The following is a 16,631-nucleotide window of genomic DNA, read 5'->3' on the forward strand; positions in this document are numbered from 1 at the left end:
GGCCAGGGAAGGATAAGGAATCCTCATATTGAGTTTCAAACCTTGTCCCTATGTCAAATATTTCAAGATTAGTTGATACGTTTTGACTGTTAACACAATTAATAAATTAAATTTTGACTAGTTTTTGTAAATTATAGATGGAATAAAACATATTCATGTGAAAATTTTGTTATATTCCTCTAAAATATATAATTTCATGATTTTAAATTTTTATAAATTTTACTTATTGATAATTAGATGCTAGTATATTTGTAAGGATTCAATTTATGCACACATATGTGATAAAAGAAATAGAAGAAGTATGTATTTTTGTGGTTGAAGTTTAAAAGGTTTTTATCTTCTTCTTTCTCTCCAGAAGGAAAAAAATAAAAATAAAAATAACTATGGCAGTATTTGGTGCATAGTTGAAAGTTAAAAATGATCGTGATAGATAATATTGACTTAATTAACTAATTGGTAATATTAGTCTATTGTATAAAAGAAGTTGGTAAATAGTTACTTGCTTTAACTTGTTTGAGTATGCAAAAGGACCAATAGGGATATTGATATACTCCTATTTTGTTATGAAGGATTATTTATTACAAAAAAAAAAAAAAAAAAAAAAAAACCGATAGTTCCCAAACTATGCTCAGATTTTGATATTAATAATAACTAGTTTAGGCCCCATGCACAGTAAGTGTAATTTTTTTTGTAAAAAAATAATTATAACTAACAAATAAAAGTGATACTTTAAAGTAATTTCTTTAATATCAACATTATGAATCAATTTTATTACAGAGTATTACTTTTTTTAGCAAAATCTAATATTACTTCGTTTATCAGATAATTAAAAAGGAGTTGAAATAATATTTTAGGTAAATATGTATAGAAGAATAATGAAAATTAAATAAAAATTAATATTTTTGTCATAAAGATGATATAAAAGATTTGGAATGATATTATTATAATTGTATTAAATATTTACAAAAAAAAAAATTTGGTTAAAAAGGGAAGGGGGTTTTGGAGGGAAAAAACAGCACAAGGATGTGACACGTGTCACTCCCGGTGTCTGTTTTAGTATTAACTAGACTAGATTAGTCTCGTGCGATGCACGATTGGAACAAATAAATTTTTAAAAAATTTGTTTATTTTTTCATACCAAAATTAAAAACAAAAATCCCGAAATAAATAATGCATCAAATATTAAAAATAAAATTTAGAGTTCATATAAAAATTGAATAATAAAAGGGCTACTCGAGGAAGAAAAATTAAATTATTATTATAAGGTGGATAGACTATTTTCGAAAATTGATACTAATAATGAAATAGCTTATCAGAATTTTAATTAAATCAAATAAAAAATCATGATGACATCATTTATAGTTTTGGAGGGAAATTTTTTAATGATGATCTGACATGTATCTAGTTTTAGGAAAGGATGTTGTAAGCGGTTGCTACTTTAGTATTAGTTATAGAAGATTTATTGATTTGTTGATTGATGATTTATTGATTCATTTTATAAATATGGTACCCTTCAAAAAAAAAATTATACAAATATGGTAATAATACTGGTTAACAAGTGTTTAAAATACTTGTACAATATACTCCGTAGTTTTTTAAAGTTTATGGAGTAGATTAAAATGTTGTCATAAATGTATTTTGAGAACATATACTAAATTTGTTATTCTCATAATATAATGAAATTTGCCAAAAAAAAAGGGGGTTTAGGCCTCGTTTATTTCACCTTATTTTTGCTGAACTTAAATTATTTTTACTTAACTGAAATAATTTTTGCTGAATTTAAATTATTTTTACTAAACTGAAATTAATTTTACTAAATTGAAATTAATTTTGCTGAATAGAATTTATTTATTTTTACTGATTTTTTTTATTATATTTCTTCTTTAAGTTTACTCATTTTTCCTGAACTGAAATTATTTTGGTGAACAGAAATTATTTTTGCTGAACTGAAATTAATTTTACTAAAGTGAAATCAATTTTACTGAATATTATTTTTTTAAGGTTAAGTGAACAGGGCCTTAGGAGGAGAAATTTCCTCTAGAAACAACTCCACTTTAGAAAATATATACTATATATTGTTGTTTCACTTTAAATTACTTGGAAAAACTTATTTAAGCAACTTATTGAAAAAAAAGTTATTTTGGGTGGAATCAGCTAACCACCAAACGCTTCAATTAGCTTATTGTATTGTCCAATTTGCTAAAATATATCAAATTGACTAATTTTTTTTTTGAAGGGAAGATCAATTCATTAATAAGAACCATACAACATCTACAAAAGAGATTAGAAACAATTAATAAAATGAAAATTGAATCAAATAACAATAGTAATTCTGTAAAACTACGATCGCGAGTGAGCATTGACATTAATGAATACCCTCATCTCTTAAATCGCTGTCCTCTGCAGCCTTCTTCTACAAGGGGGCCTTTGCGATCTTTGGTGGTTTTTGAATTGAACAAATTAATTGTAGTCGTTGATATGACAATCGATTCAACGCCATACGAACCACCAACAACAAATTAAAACTTTCGATGGCAAAAGAGAAATCATCTACACCGATCAAGATCATTATAAGGATAGGATATATTATTATAAGCAATTAAAAAGGGATTTTGGGGCTTACCACTGATCAAATAACCCGTGGTAGCCCCTACCAATATTCACGAGGGAGATCAAGGAGAGAAGGATGAAGGAGAAAAAAAAGGGAGAAGGGAGAAGATTGAAAGAAAACCCAAAAAACTGGGAAAACCCTAACAAAAACTCGAAAAACAACCTCTCAAGAATAAACCTAGAGGGTATTATGTCAAATCGACTAATTTAATTTTACTCAATTAGCTCACCACATCCTTAATAATTCATCCTCAATTATTATAGAGTATTTCATAAGCATTAACAATTAATGAGGATCTTATTAAATTCATTAACGTGTAATTCTACAACATTATATAGACGGTGGAATACAAATTACGCCATACTCCACAATAAATAAATATAATAAATATATGAAACGGAGTAATAAATTATACGGAGTACAACGTAACGGGGCCAATATCTACAAGTACTTCGTATATTGTACCTATTTCCCGCTAGATACCAAATAGAATGAAGTAGTACCACTGTACCACAAATCAAATTGATAAGCTTTACTCTATCATCATTATCAGTCTATTCACACCTTTCCTTCTCACTCGCAAGTCAATACAACTATGTTTCATATTCAATCATTTATCAGCAGTCATACCACTCAATCGTAGAGCTTCGGCCACCATTGAAGCTCAGTTAAGTTATTACTCTCCCCCTTTTCTTAATTCTTTCAGTTTATCAATACAACCTCATATAGTACACAATTTCTGGTACTGGGTTTCATTTTTTGGTTCAATTTTTTCATTAATTTATAATATTATCAAGCTAATCGGTTCTTCAAAAAAAAAAAAATATTATCAAGCTAATTAGTGACTTGATTAATAGGTTTCAGTTCAAAGCGACGGGGTAGAGAAACATGGGCGAGTGGTCTAAAGCCCACATTTGCCAATGTTTAACCCGCCTTCTAACTCTGCGGCGTGATTCAACGGTGACTATTGCCGACGAAAGACGGAAGTCAGGGGAGCAGTTTGTAGAAAATGTGTTGAGTCTTGCTCATAAGTTCTGCCAATTGGGTCTTTGCCGTGGTCACATTGTTGCAATTTGTGCTTTCAACAGGTTTCTTTTCATTTCATGTCATTTTTATTTGTCATCCATGTTCCTCCCCCGTTCATGATGTCTTATCCATTTCGACTGTGTACGTTTGTTAACATACGACTTAAAAATATAATTCCAACATCATTTGTTGTTTATATACAACCTTTGCTTTACGTATTTGCAACAATATTTTACAACACTTATTTTAATTAGGCGTTAGTATAAGAGGTCGTTTTCCATTCACCTGATTTTTAATTGGGAAATTCCCATTGGTACATCCGTGGTTTTGACTTTTCCCATTGATGCATTCCAAAATTTTTGCCTTCCCATCGGTACACCCATGGTTTGGTCTTTTTCCCAACCGTGACTAACACCGTTAAAAAATATTTCATTAAGTTAAAATAATTAAGGAAAAGACTATAATACCCCTTTTAAACATTTAATGTCTCGATTTGCGTGTCGAAAATTGATCAGTTAAAGTTTTGGGAGTCTTAGTCGTTAAGGATCCAAATTAACCTCGAAATTAGCAAAAAAAAAAACGCAAATGTCTCGATTTGCGTGTCATTACTTTTTTGTGATAATAATTGTTCGGTTAAGGTTTTAGGAGTCATTTTGATTCTTTATGGGTCTAAATCAAACTCGAAATTGTCAAAAAACTAACAAAAATATCTCATTTTGCACGTCATGATATTTCTTTTTTGTTTGGTCATGACACGCAAAACGAGACATTTTCGTTAATTTTTTGACAATTTCGAGTTCGATTTAGTCCCTTAAAGAATCAAAATGACCCCTAAAACATTAATCGAACAATTACTATCACAAAAAAATAATAGCACGCAAACCGAGACTTTTTTGACACGCACATGAGACATTTGCGTTATTTTTTTTTTGCTAATTTCGAGGTGTGGATCCTTAAGGACTAACATGACTTCCAAAACTTTAACCGAACAATTTTCGACACGCAAATCGAGACATTAGATATTTAAAAGGGGTATTATAGTCTTTTCCTTAATTATTTTAACTTAATGAAATACTTTTTAACGGTGTTAGTCACGGTTGGGAAAAAAACTAAACCATGGGTGTACCGATGGGAAGACAAAAATTTTAGAGTGTATCAATGGGAAAAGTCAAAACCACGGGTGTACCAATGGGAATTTCCCTTTTTAATATTTTAAACTTATTATACTCCGTCCGTCCTTTTAATAGAGTCTCGTTTCTCATTTTTCACAGGAATTAAGGTTTTTCTAGATTTCTTAAACCATTGATTGGAAGTATCAAAGTACGTTAAATAACAAAAGTGAGAGAAAAAGAAAAAAGAGAATAAATGGTGTGCTCATAAATATTTGGTACAAAAAATCAGTAAAAATTAAGGATTAAAAATATTTGGCACAAAAAATTAGTAAAAATTGAGAATAATCTGGGGATTAAATTAGGAGAATGAGGTTAAAATTGTAAAAAAACCACTCATTAAAAAGAAAAAGATTCTAACAATGGGACTTTAATTTTGATTTGCCAAAAACGGAATAGTAAACTCTAATAAAAGGGTGGAGAGGGTACCTTATTAAGATTTACTTGTATTATAATTGTAATTTAAAGTTGGATAACCCTTATTTAACTTTACCTAAATTTATTGTTTCCAAAAAAGTGAAAATCGGGTCAACATCACAAGACATTATTTTATTGTTTCACAATCAATTAAAGATTCATTTCCATGAACTAAACATAACCTTTCATAAAACTACATGCAAAATCTAGTGTTACAAGTATTTAGGAACAATTGTTTCAAAAAAAGTATTTCGGAACAAAATACGTGTACGAGTTAACAAGTCTGTGGTTTGTGGCTAGTTTTCTAAATTGCGTGGTGTTCTTGTGACTGTTTAGTGATTGGTATCTGGAATGGCTGCTTGCTGTTGCATATATAGGGGGGATTATCGCTCCTCTAAATTATCGCTGGGTACGTATAATGTTTTAGTTTTTGTCCTTTGATTATTTCTTCTTTCATAAGATGAATTGTGAATTAATTTAATTAAAGGCAGACAGTTGTGCATTAGGAGTAGCATTGTTACTCTTCAATTTTATTAATCTTTCATGGCTATTAAGTGTAATCAGATGACTTCTTAGTTCACCAATTTGGAACAGAAAATATTCCTGAGTTTCAAGGTGGTAGGAGCCATAAGGGTTTGGTTCCATTGTTAGCTTTGAATAGACCTGTTTCTTCTTTAGCATTCTGTACCACTAATGTCAGATATTACACCATTATAAGGCTAACAGTTTCTGTTACTTAGTTTTAGTTTTGAAAGTATAAACTGATTGCAAATTATGTGAGGATATGTTTTTAACATATGCTTGTTTGTGTAAAATAAGTTTGGTGGTATAAGTGAGGTTTACAATCTAAGGTCTGCGGAGTTTGGAATTCAGAAATTTGTGAAACTATATGCTGACTGACTGTTTCGTTTATTAGATGGCGTAAATGGCATATGATATATTAGCATCTTCAACAATTTGAAGCAATATCTATTATACGGTCTATTTTGATAGCTTCAATAATTTTTTAACCACCAGAGCTTGGAGGAGTCAAAAGTGGCGCTGGAAGTTATCCAACCAGCAATGATTGTCACCGATAATTGTTGCACATGGTTGTCGGAATTGCAAAATAGTACCATGTTTCGTCCAAGATGGCATGTTAATATTGGATTTCATTATTGGAGTTCAAATGGTATGAAAGCTGGCTCCAAATCCATGCTTGACTTTTATAGCTACATTGGGATTTGTGTGTGAAGTGGCATCGCCAATGATCATGTCTGACAACTTTTATCCTTCATCCTGTAATACTATGTCAGGTGTACAAAAATTTGAGGGGCTGTCCCTAAATCTTCAATCTATCAAATATTGTTGGGCACCTGAAGATGTAGTTATTATATGTTTCACTTCAGGTACTATTGTGCTCCAATCTTCTAATTTTCTGACATATGAACTTGTAAACATAGGGGAATTAAATTAGTTCCATACTAAAGTTAATGCGTATATATTAGTTATGATGTACATGCAAAGTAGGAACAACCTTAGACTTGTAATTGCAGTATTCTCATAACATGGAATAGTATTGACGTTTTGTATCTCCAATTCAAACCCCCCATTGCTGTAAAGCTCATCAATAGACTGATTATCTTTGTCCGTATGAATTTTCTATATATGTATATTAATTAGATATGAAAAAGATAATCATGCTTAGGCCCTACTCATGCTAATGCCTTATAATTGTATAAGCTATTCAATTTCCTCTATTAAAATGCACCTTCATAAACCTAAAAAGTATTTCAGTGAGGTACTGAGTTTCAGATTAATCACAGCAAGTTATGTGAGAGCCTTATGCTATCATAAAAGACCAAGTTACATACACGTATGACATAGAAATTCTGTAATACATGTACTAGTTACGGCCTTGCCAAAATCACAACCTCTCCCCACATCAAATTCCATTCCCACCTTTCACAAAACAACCTTTTCCCATATCAAGATTTCCCCACCTCCATTGAAAGGTATAGCTAGTCCTTACACTATATCACATATTTTTAAAGGTGATTTTTCATCTGTTATTATATTATTATGTGAATTTACACAACCTACATTTTTTTTTAAATTTTAGATGGTAACAACTCAACTTTTAGCATTCTGTTTACATTTGATTCTTTTTTAGCATTCTAAATCAGTTTAAATACTTTCTTCTTTATAGGGTCTACTGGCAAACCAAAAGGAGCTACCATAAGCCATGGTTCATTAATAGTGCAATCCTTGGCAAAAATTGCTATTGTGGGTTACACAGAAGACGATGTAAGTCTCTTTCCATGGTCCTTGTATTTTGTAATTTAATTTTATCATGAGATTGCAAGAATATGAAAGCAAAAGGTACTCTCCCCTCCTTCTTGTGGCATAGAAAAGAGCAAGATATTTGTTGAAGAATGCATGATTCCATTTACCATATTTAAGACCTTTATTGGTACCTTGAAATGAAATTGAAAAGAAAGAAAAACATTGATGATCTTTTTAAATTTTGTTCTTCTTTTTCTTAGGTATATTTGCATACTGCCCCACTGTGCCACATAGGTGGGATATCCTCATGCTTGGCTATGCTAATGGTAGGAGGATGTCATGTATTGTTACCCAAGTTTGAAGTTAAAATGGCTGTGAAAGCTATAGAGGAATATCATGTGACTTCATTGATAACTGTCCCAACAATGCTAGCTTCTCTGGTTTTTATGATAAGGTACTTTCAGATTACATGTAATTGACCCTTTTTTTTCCTATTAAAAATTGAGTGAAGTATGCATAGAGTAAAACACGTGATCGTCACTAATTGGTTTCTAAAGTTGCTCCTCTCTTTGGTGATTGGTAAGGAGTGCTAGTTGATGCATTATCTTACTCCTGATTTCAGTGGTAGTAACTTTTGTGTGAAAAATCAATTCTTAGAAGTTTCTCACTTTCCATGATACCCTTTTTTTGGGGTGGGATTTGTGGGAATCAATGAAAATACAAGTAAAAGATACAATCTTGATTCCCACAATTAGCATAGTGTATGTTTGCAAAGTAGGGTTTCTGTGTACACTATAATTTGAATAGTAATGCTAAGGCTCCTCAGGGAGTAGACGAGTAGTACATATTCATGGAAGACGGGGAAACCCCTCACACCATTACAATAACCAATGCCTATCACTGAACCTTGAATGTACGTCAAAGCTTGGTTCCTTTTATTCAATCTTGACTAGAAAAAGGTTAGTATGCTGCAGGAGTCACTCTCTTCTGCAACACAGCTAAGGTCTTAATGTTTCGAGTAAAATTACATATGTTCCCTTGAAATGATCATAAATTCACTTTGTCACCAAAATTACACCGTTATACCTTCAAATGTAAAATGTTTAGGTGTCTGAAGGGCCTCACATAAATATGATAAGAGACCTTTGACAAACATCATAATTGGAATGCTAACTTCTTTTTTTTTTTTTTTTTTTTTTTTTTTTTTTTTTTTTATTTATGAAAGTTGGGTTTTTCATTTTTCATTTTTGTGTATATTAAACAAGATTTGATGATAGGCTTTAGGTACCACCCCTAAGACTTTTAATAATTAAACTAGTTGGCATCTACTATATTTTACTATTTGTGCTATCAATTTGTTTTACATATTTCCTTTTCTAGGCACAATGAATCAAGGAAATTGGATCTAAGTGTAAAGAAAATATTGAATGGTGGTGGGAGTCTTTCTATCCAACTTGTTGAAGATGCTATAAGATGTTTTCCAACAGCCAAGCTTCTATCTGCTTATGGTACTTACCGCTTGTCTTATTTTCAATGGTTTTCTTGTATTTACTCTAGATTTAATTCAAGCAACGTTCTTGGTCACTGAGGAAAAAACATGTCTGGAAATTTCTGGCTCCTTTTTTTAAAAATTACTATAGCTGTCTTATGCATCCCTCCTCAAAGTGGGGAAGTTTAGGTATGTACCACAATACTATTATGTAAGATTTGAAGCATATGTATATGTGAGACTCTGTTGCTATGCCCTCTATTATATCATATGTTGGTTTACTAATCCGGTGGGTCAACATGTTATTGGCATAGAAATTTATGGGTTACACTCAAGTGAATGCGGATTTTGGATTGATATTCCATGTTCCATTTGCAAAATATTTGGTAACACACCAACTTTGTTTTCAAGTCCAGCTGTCTAGGCCATATATTGCCATGATTATCTGTGTGCTATGTTGCAAAAATGTAGACATGTAGTGTTATTTTGGTGTTAATACTTAGCATTGACTTGAATAAGCGTGTGTTGATCAATATGGGTTAGACATTCATGCCGCAATATGTAATCCTTTTAGGCGGGGTGGGGTTGGGGGTGGGGCCGTGGGGGGATACTGTACGTGGGTGACTGTTGTATTGATTCCACTGCTTTTGCTCAAGTTAAATGACATTGTTCTTAGTTCATACCAAAAGGCTAATTTTCAATTATGTACATGAACTTCCATCCATTTTTCTAATAGTTGGTACAACTTGGACTTCTTAAGCTTAGTTGAGCTTTTTAACCTTTAGCTTACTCCACCTTTTATACTGGCTTGCCCTTCAGATCCAGCATAAGGACTTTTAGGTATTCAGTGAAGCTTGAACAAAAATCCTGTCAGTAATTAAAAACCTGGAATGAAGTTCGATTAATAGCGCCGTGACAATATATTTGCACTTGATTTTAGGAGAACAATTGATAATTCGCCAAACTACAGAGAACTGATTTCTTTCACAATAAGAATTAGTTCTATCTTTACACATCTAATGTTTGTGTACTCGTGCAAATGAGTATAAAATTGATCTGCCCCACTTTTTACATTTGCTTTTTTGGTAAACCCTCTTCTTATTTCTGATATTGACTGCAGGCATGACAGAGACCTGTTCTTCTCTCACCTTCATCACCATCCATGATCCAACTGTTAATAATTCAAACCAGCACCCAAAGAAAACAAGTGGAATTATTTCCAACTCTGTGCACCCAGCAGGAGGTATCTGTGTTGGGAAGCCAGCACCTCATGTCGAGATACTGATAATAAAAGAGGAATCTACTCATGTGGGGAGAATTATGACTCGGGGACCTCATGTTATGATGCGCTATTGGAGTCAAATTAGTGCTGCAGTAATTGACTCCGGAGCAAATTGGTTTGACACTGGTGATAGTGGACACATTGATGCTCATGGCAACCTGTGGCTTGTTGGTCGTAGAAATTGTCGTATCAAAAGTGGCGGGGAGAATGTGTATCCTGAAGAGGTAAGGAAAACCATTAATCTCTATTATTGGTTTTGCTTTTGCAGTGGAATATCCAGGAATGAATTGTTTCTTTGTTGTGTTACAATTACAAACAGAAGGGTTGTACGTCTTGTCCCCTCTCCCAGCTAATGTTGTTGGCCTTATATTGTTACTACATTGGTGACACAGGTGGAGGTTGTGTTGTCACAACATCCTGCAATTACAACTGTGGTTGTCATTGGACTCCCACATCCACACTTAGGTGAAATGGTTGTTGCTAGTATTCAAATTAGAGAAAGCTGGATATGGACTGACTTGAAGGTTGGTGAGTTGCCAAGCAATGTGGAATGTCACTTATCAACCAGCATGCTCAAGGATTATTGTCGACAGAAAAGCTTGACCGGGTCTTTTTCTAATCCTGTCCCTCTCCTCTCGTCTCCCACTTTCTGAAACAAATGAAAACAGAATCCCTGTCTGTACAATTTTCCTTGGGAGTGATTATATTTTTTTGTTGACTGACAATTTTCTGTAATATTATGCTTGTAGGTTTAAGATACCAAAAGCTTTTATGGTTTGGAGGAAGCCTTTCCCCCTTACAAGCACCGGAAAAATTAAAAGAGACCAAGTTGAGGCAGAGGCTAAATTGCGTTTACAACCTTTACTTTCTAATCTTTAACGCAATTGTTAAATACGACTTCATTTTTAACAACATTTTACATAACATTTTTTCATTCAAGGTATAGTTATTTTATATTCTTTACAGTTTTTTTTTTTTTTTTTTTTTTTTTCCTGGTAGTCTTTATAGAGTACTGAAAAGTTGATTGTGTGCTCTTTACAGACCGCCAGATTCTTAATTTTTTATTTGGTAGAATGTTGAGTTTTTGTTAAATTAGTTTGACAAAGAGAAACAAACAATTATAGGAAGAGATAATAACAATATTCTAAACTAAAATATGCTCTTTCGCTATTACAACAGATATTTATAAAGAAATTTTCTGTTTCATACTATTGTATTTTACTCCCCCGTCTGAATAAAAGTCTCGTAGTGAATTAAAAAATAAAGGGGCTTACTTGATTAATAGTGAAAGAATTACCATGTAAATCTTGAGACCTGAATTTAATGTATTTCAAATGAGACAAACAAAAAGAACAAGGTTAGTTCTAAATAATATAATTACGAGTTTACAGCATCATATTATTCTCCCAATGGGTATGCAACTACGCATGCATATCCTATGCTTGTTTCAACATCTTTCTGTCCATAAATATGATGAAAGAAAAAAGTTATCTATCCTTAAGAAATTTCTACAATTATCAACAAAAAAGCCAAAATTAGAGCTGTCTAAAGGTCATCTTCTCCTTGAAGCTTGAATTACCAAGTTGTACCAACTGTATGGTACATTACCTTTAATCCTTCATAAAATTAGATCATATAGTCACTTTCTTATTTGGTCATTAAAGCAAGTATATATGTTTGTTCCAATCTTACTCAAGACAAAAGCTAAAAAGGTGACACAAACATCATTATAACACTCACCATGTTTATCTTCCTCTTTTTCTTTTGGAAGTTCTTTCATCATATGATAAAATGTTAGTGCATAATTTCTAGTCCTACCAAACAAAAATCACAATGCCTAAAAGAGCAAGCAAATCAAGCATTTTTGCTCTTCTAAAGTGCATCTCCACATGCCAAGATCACACCAATGGCGATTCGAGACAAGGCACAAGGGTATGGAACTTAAGTGATAGGACAATAGAGTTGCAAATAAGGGTAGGATCAATACTCAGGAAGGTACACACGTTGAAGCCGGGATCATCTAAGCGACTCGAGAGCAAGAGTATCTATAAAGCTTATATGCCTCAAGGTAATGATCAAAATAACGGTGATGATAATGGGAAAGGTAATATAGTTGTGAAGAGGTATGCATACCATTATGATGAAACATGTATGCCATATGTATGGATACATGATGCAGGAGGAAGTTTTTCAAGGATGGTTAAACAACAGTATATTAGTCTTGAAGATCTAAGAGATTGTTCTGAAATCAAGATTTTTAGAGACCACCAAAAAGGGTGTATTGCTGTCAGAAAAAAATTCAGGGCTGATCTCTGCTGACCCTACCGCTAGTTTGACAGAACAGGTCATATATACTACTATAGTTGTAAAAAAAATAAGAAATAAAAATGGGATTGTTTTTGTGTTTATGACTTTTTTTTAGTATGTTTAATATCAAATCTGTTGTATTTTGAATATTTTGATGTCTGTGGTTTGATATATTGTTCAAGATTTGGAATTTTTTTTTTTTGGGTAGGAAAAAAAAAAAAAAAAATAGTAAAGTCTTCTCTCAAGATTGTAAGTTCAAGATTTGGAATCAACATGATATTTTTGAGTGTTTGTGTCGATTGGCTTTTGAGTGATTTTTATGGATATTATTAGTTATAAATTCCATTATTATGCCATTTTTTTCCTTAATATTCCCTGCATAGTGTATATGACTATATTAGAGAAGATTAAGTACACCCGGGTGTACCGTATACTCAAACTCATTTGCTCATTCAACCAACAAATGTGTAAAAATATTATTTGCTCATTTGTTGGTTAAATGAGCAAATGACCCCAGGTGTACCGTGTACGTACACCTTGAAGTATATAACAAATTCTAAGTGCACACTGTCCATGTCACCATAAAAATCGAATTATTTTTTTTTATAAAAAAAAATAAACAAACACCGCTAGAGGACTTGTTATTGATCGTTTTTTGTTTTAAAAAAGTTTTTTGTTTTCAACCTTTCGTTTTTTTAAACAAAAATCAAAAACAAGAAACTAGAAAAAGTTATTTCCACTTTTTAGTTGTCAATTTTCAAAACTAGAGTGTACCCGTGCAAAATGCACGGGATATATATTTTATAGAAAGATATTACAAAGATCTAATAAAAAATATATATTTTAAATACGTAAAGTTGATTGTGATATACGGAGTAGTAACCAACTCTAATATGAGGTTGGATACACTCGTGTAGCTAGCTATTATGAAAGTTACTCTGTAAATATTATAAGGGTTACCCGTTCGGCCGCCATTCAACGTTATAATTGTTATCCATTAGTGTTATAAGGGTTACTCCGTCAGTATTATAGGGGTTTGTTCTTTTGCAAACAGTCACACTGTTGGCTTGTTGCACAAAAATAGGAAAAAAAATAAAAATAGTAGAAGTGGAAGTTATTTGGATTATTTATTTATTTATTTTTTGGGAAATTCTCTTTGGTGAACTCCAACTTTTTCATTTTCTAAGTGGTAAACGTTCTTAAATTTTATTATCAATGGTAAACCTAAATTTTTATATTGAGTCAATTACAACATTAATGATGAATTTTAACTAGATATTTAACCATAGTTAGTTAGTTTTTTTTTCATTTATTTTAGAAATATTTTTTTTTATCAAACCTAAAAAAAAAAAAGCAAACCCCACCCACAGTAGCCCCTCCCCCGTCAGCCACCCTGCACTCCTCCTTAACCCCAACTCTGCCACCATGTCCCCTTTCCCATTCCCGCTGCTCCACCCACCGACCACCATACCCTCTCCCCATTTCCCCCCAGCTCGACTCTCGCTCCACCCCAATCCTCCCCAAAAACTGCCCACTCCCCTCCCCCAAACTACCCTTCACTTGTTTTTCGCCCCCCCCAAAACCACTATAACCCATTCGAAACCACTCAGCCACCGTCGACCTCACTAACCACCCCGAAAACTGATCCCCTTCCCCGACGACCCCCCTCCTCTGTTCTCCGACCCAAAATCCAACCCAAAAACACAAAAAAAAACCCAAATTCGTTCATCCAAATCCAGAAAATCGAATTCGGGTTTTTAGGTGGGGTTTAAGGTTTTCGGGCCGCGCGAAAGAGAAGGGGACTCGTCGAGGAAGAGGGCCGTTTTTTGGGGGTGGTTAGCAACGACGGTGGCTGAGGGTGGGGGGTGGTTAGCGAACGATGGTGGTTGAGGGTGTGGGGGATGTGTCGAGATGGAGGAAAGAGAGAAAGTGGGGCGGGGAGACTGGACGACGGTGGCTGAGGGTGTGGGGGAGGTTGAGTGTCGCCGGCCGAGGATAGGGGGAGCTTGGGCGTCGCCGTCAGGGGCTTGGCTGCCGCTGGGTAGGGGGGCTGCTGGTGGCTAGGCTGGGTGGGGGAGGGATATGGTTTTTTTTTTATATAAAATAATTATAATGAATTAACTATTCAAAAAATAATAAAACTAACTATAGTTAAGGAATTTCATTAAAATAACTCTTATCAAGAGTAACAAAAAATTTAGGTGATAAGTCTATTTTATATATATATTTATTCCCTGTCCCACGGTCATATTTGTGCTTATTTGAGCTCTACGGAGCTATTTTTATTACTAATATACGTTTTCTAGTGTTTTTGTAGAGTTGGTATTATTTTGTAGGAATTTGCAGATTAATGTCAATTCCTGAGCTTATTGAGCCACTATGAAAATTTTAGAGATGATCGTACCTTATGACGAGTATTTGAAGCCCAAGGTCGAGCTAATTAAATTTGGTTCGGTGATTAAGGGCTCGGTTTGTTTGGAGTACTACTTTTGTTGCAAGTCCAAGATAAATTAAGAAGAAGAAGAAAACTTCAGCCCAAATTTGCTGGCCCAAACGAAGAACCAAGTATTGCTGGGCGTGATTTCTGGTGGGCCCGATCGGGCATGCTTGTTGCCGCAAATTGATTTACCAGCTTCGTCAGTGGGCTTCATTGTTAAAGGCCCAATTATTTTGGCAACCTTCAGATGCAATTTTCCGCAGCTTTTTATTTAGCTCCTTTGGGTTTTGTTAAGAGTTTTATTTTGGTTAGGATTAGTTTTTCCTAATCTTATAATTAAGATAAGATTCTTCAATCCTTATAAAAGGATGGAGTACGTAGCTTTTAGAGGGGGAATATCTTAGGTGTTATTAGCTAAGTTTTTTTCTTTAGTTAGTTTTAGTTTTTAGTTTTCTTTTTTTTAGTTTAGTTTTTCTTCTCTCTTTATCTCTCTAACTTTTCTCTCTCCTTTTAATTAAACTCTTAGTATTACTTTCTCTTTTATTTCTTCTCCCTTAATCTCAGTTATTTATTTTATTTCTTCTATCATGACTTGTTTAATTGCTTTACATGTTTTAGATTTAATTATGTCTGAGTAGTTTAATTCTAGGGTTTATGGGGATCCATAATTAATATGAAGGGATACTTTGTTATTATTGATTATTGATATTGCATGATAATTTCTTATTGAATTGTTTTAATTCTTTGCAATTAGATTATGAATCGAGCAGATGTAATTTGATTGTGAATGTTGAGCAATATTGAATTGATGAATCGAGCAGATGTTAATTTAATATTAAAGGCTATTTTCAATAGGAACTCAGATCTAGTAAATTGCGAGAGCTTGTTAGATCTATGTTGATTAATAAATTGCGAGAGCCTGTTAATCATGTTATTTGTGCAATGTTATTTATTAATTGTTATGTTTTATCCTGTAATATTAATTATTGGTGAACCTGTGACCCTAGGCCTTCTTATTATTGATTTTCTCCCTAAACTTAATCTCCGTAGTATAGTTTCATATTAAAAACAACAAATTGGTTACCTTAATAATTTAGATTATATTAATTAACTAGGAGTAGAAAGACCAGTTTCCCTGTGGATTCGACCCTACTTCCCTATCTACTTTAGTTAGAGGATTTAGGTAATTATTTTTGATTAGGGGATACGACTTTACCCTGTCATTAGGTTTACCATTGATAATAAAATTTAAGAATGTTTACCACTTAGAAAATGAAAAAATTGGAGTTTACCAAAGAGAATTTCCCTTATTTTTTTAAATGGAAGTTATTTAGAGGATAGTGCAAAAAAAAAAAAATAATAAATAAATAAAAAATAAAGGGAGTGCATGAGAATTGAGGATTGAGGTTTTGAAGGCTTCTCATTCACTTACTCTACAATCTATACTTAGTATTTAAAAACACAAACCAAAATTGACACATGTCATCATTCTTTCTCACCTTTCTTTATTCATTCTCCCTCCTTATGTTTTCAAAGAAATTCTCTCTTCATCTCCCCCTTTATTTCTCAATAACTTTTATATTTTGTAATCTTTATTTTAATTCAATAACAAATTAAATTTCCTAAAC

At 32.8% G+C, this 16,631-nt stretch overlaps 2 protein-coding genes across 6 annotated transcripts; both read left to right on the forward strand.

The window, feature by feature from the left end:
• The first annotated feature begins 3,120 nt into the window (after positions 1-3,120).
• On the forward strand, positions 3,121-11,217 carry LOC145582004 (2-succinylbenzoate--CoA ligase, chloroplastic/peroxisomal-like). 5 transcript variants are annotated; one of them, XM_081639040.1, is made up of 11 exons: positions 3,121-3,283; positions 3,469-3,699; positions 5,560-5,632; positions 6,241-6,394; positions 6,519-6,611; positions 7,412-7,509; positions 7,749-7,942; positions 8,869-8,996; positions 10,098-10,483; positions 10,652-10,866; positions 11,009-11,217. In XM_081639040.1, the coding sequence occupies exons 2-11, from the start codon at positions 3,500-3,502 to the stop codon at positions 11,136-11,138; spliced, it is 1,671 nt and encodes a 556-aa protein (XP_081495166.1). In that variant the 5' UTR covers positions 3,121-3,283; positions 3,469-3,499; the 3' UTR covers positions 11,139-11,217. The 5 variants fall into 5 exon arrangements, with proteins under 5 accessions (XP_081495166.1, XP_081495167.1, XP_081495169.1 ...); XM_081639041.1 differs by having other exon boundaries at positions 3,123-3,278; XM_081639043.1 differs by having other exon boundaries at positions 3,123-3,278; positions 3,476-3,699.
• Positions 11,218-12,092: 875 nt separating this feature from the next.
• Positions 12,093-12,578, forward strand: LOC145580903 (uncharacterized). Its single transcript, XM_081637986.1, has one exon. It carries the CDS (start codon positions 12,093-12,095, stop codon positions 12,576-12,578), a length of 486 nt encoding a protein of 161 aa, XP_081494112.1.
• The last annotated feature ends 4,053 nt before the right edge of the window (positions 12,579-16,631 follow it).

This window comes from Chenopodium album, chromosome 15 (genome assembly GCF_948465745.1).
Source record: "Chenopodium album chromosome 15, dcCheAlbu1.1, whole genome shotgun sequence".
Lineage (NCBI taxonomy): Eukaryota > Viridiplantae > Streptophyta > Magnoliopsida > Caryophyllales > Amaranthaceae > Chenopodium > Chenopodium album.

What these genes read in the sequence shown, in the direction of transcription:
- LOC145580903 (XM_081637986.1), top strand. Translation starts at nt 12,093, where the DNA reads ATGCCTAAAAGAGCAAGCAAATCAAGCATTTTTGCTCTTCTAAAGTGC.
- LOC145582004 (XM_081639040.1), top strand. Translation starts at nt 3,500, where the DNA reads ATGGGCGAGTGGTCTAAAGCCCACATTTGCCAATGTTTAACCCGCCTT. An exon ending in CTCCTCTAAATTATCGCTGG is followed by an intron (nt 5,633 to 6,240) that starts GTACGTATAATG and finishes TTTAACCACCAG; the next exon opens with AGCTTGGAGGAGTCAAAAGT. An exon ending in AGAATGTGTATCCTGAAGAG is followed by an intron (nt 10,484 to 10,651) that starts GTAAGGAAAACC and finishes TTGGTGACACAG; the next exon opens with GTGGAGGTTGTGTTGTCACA.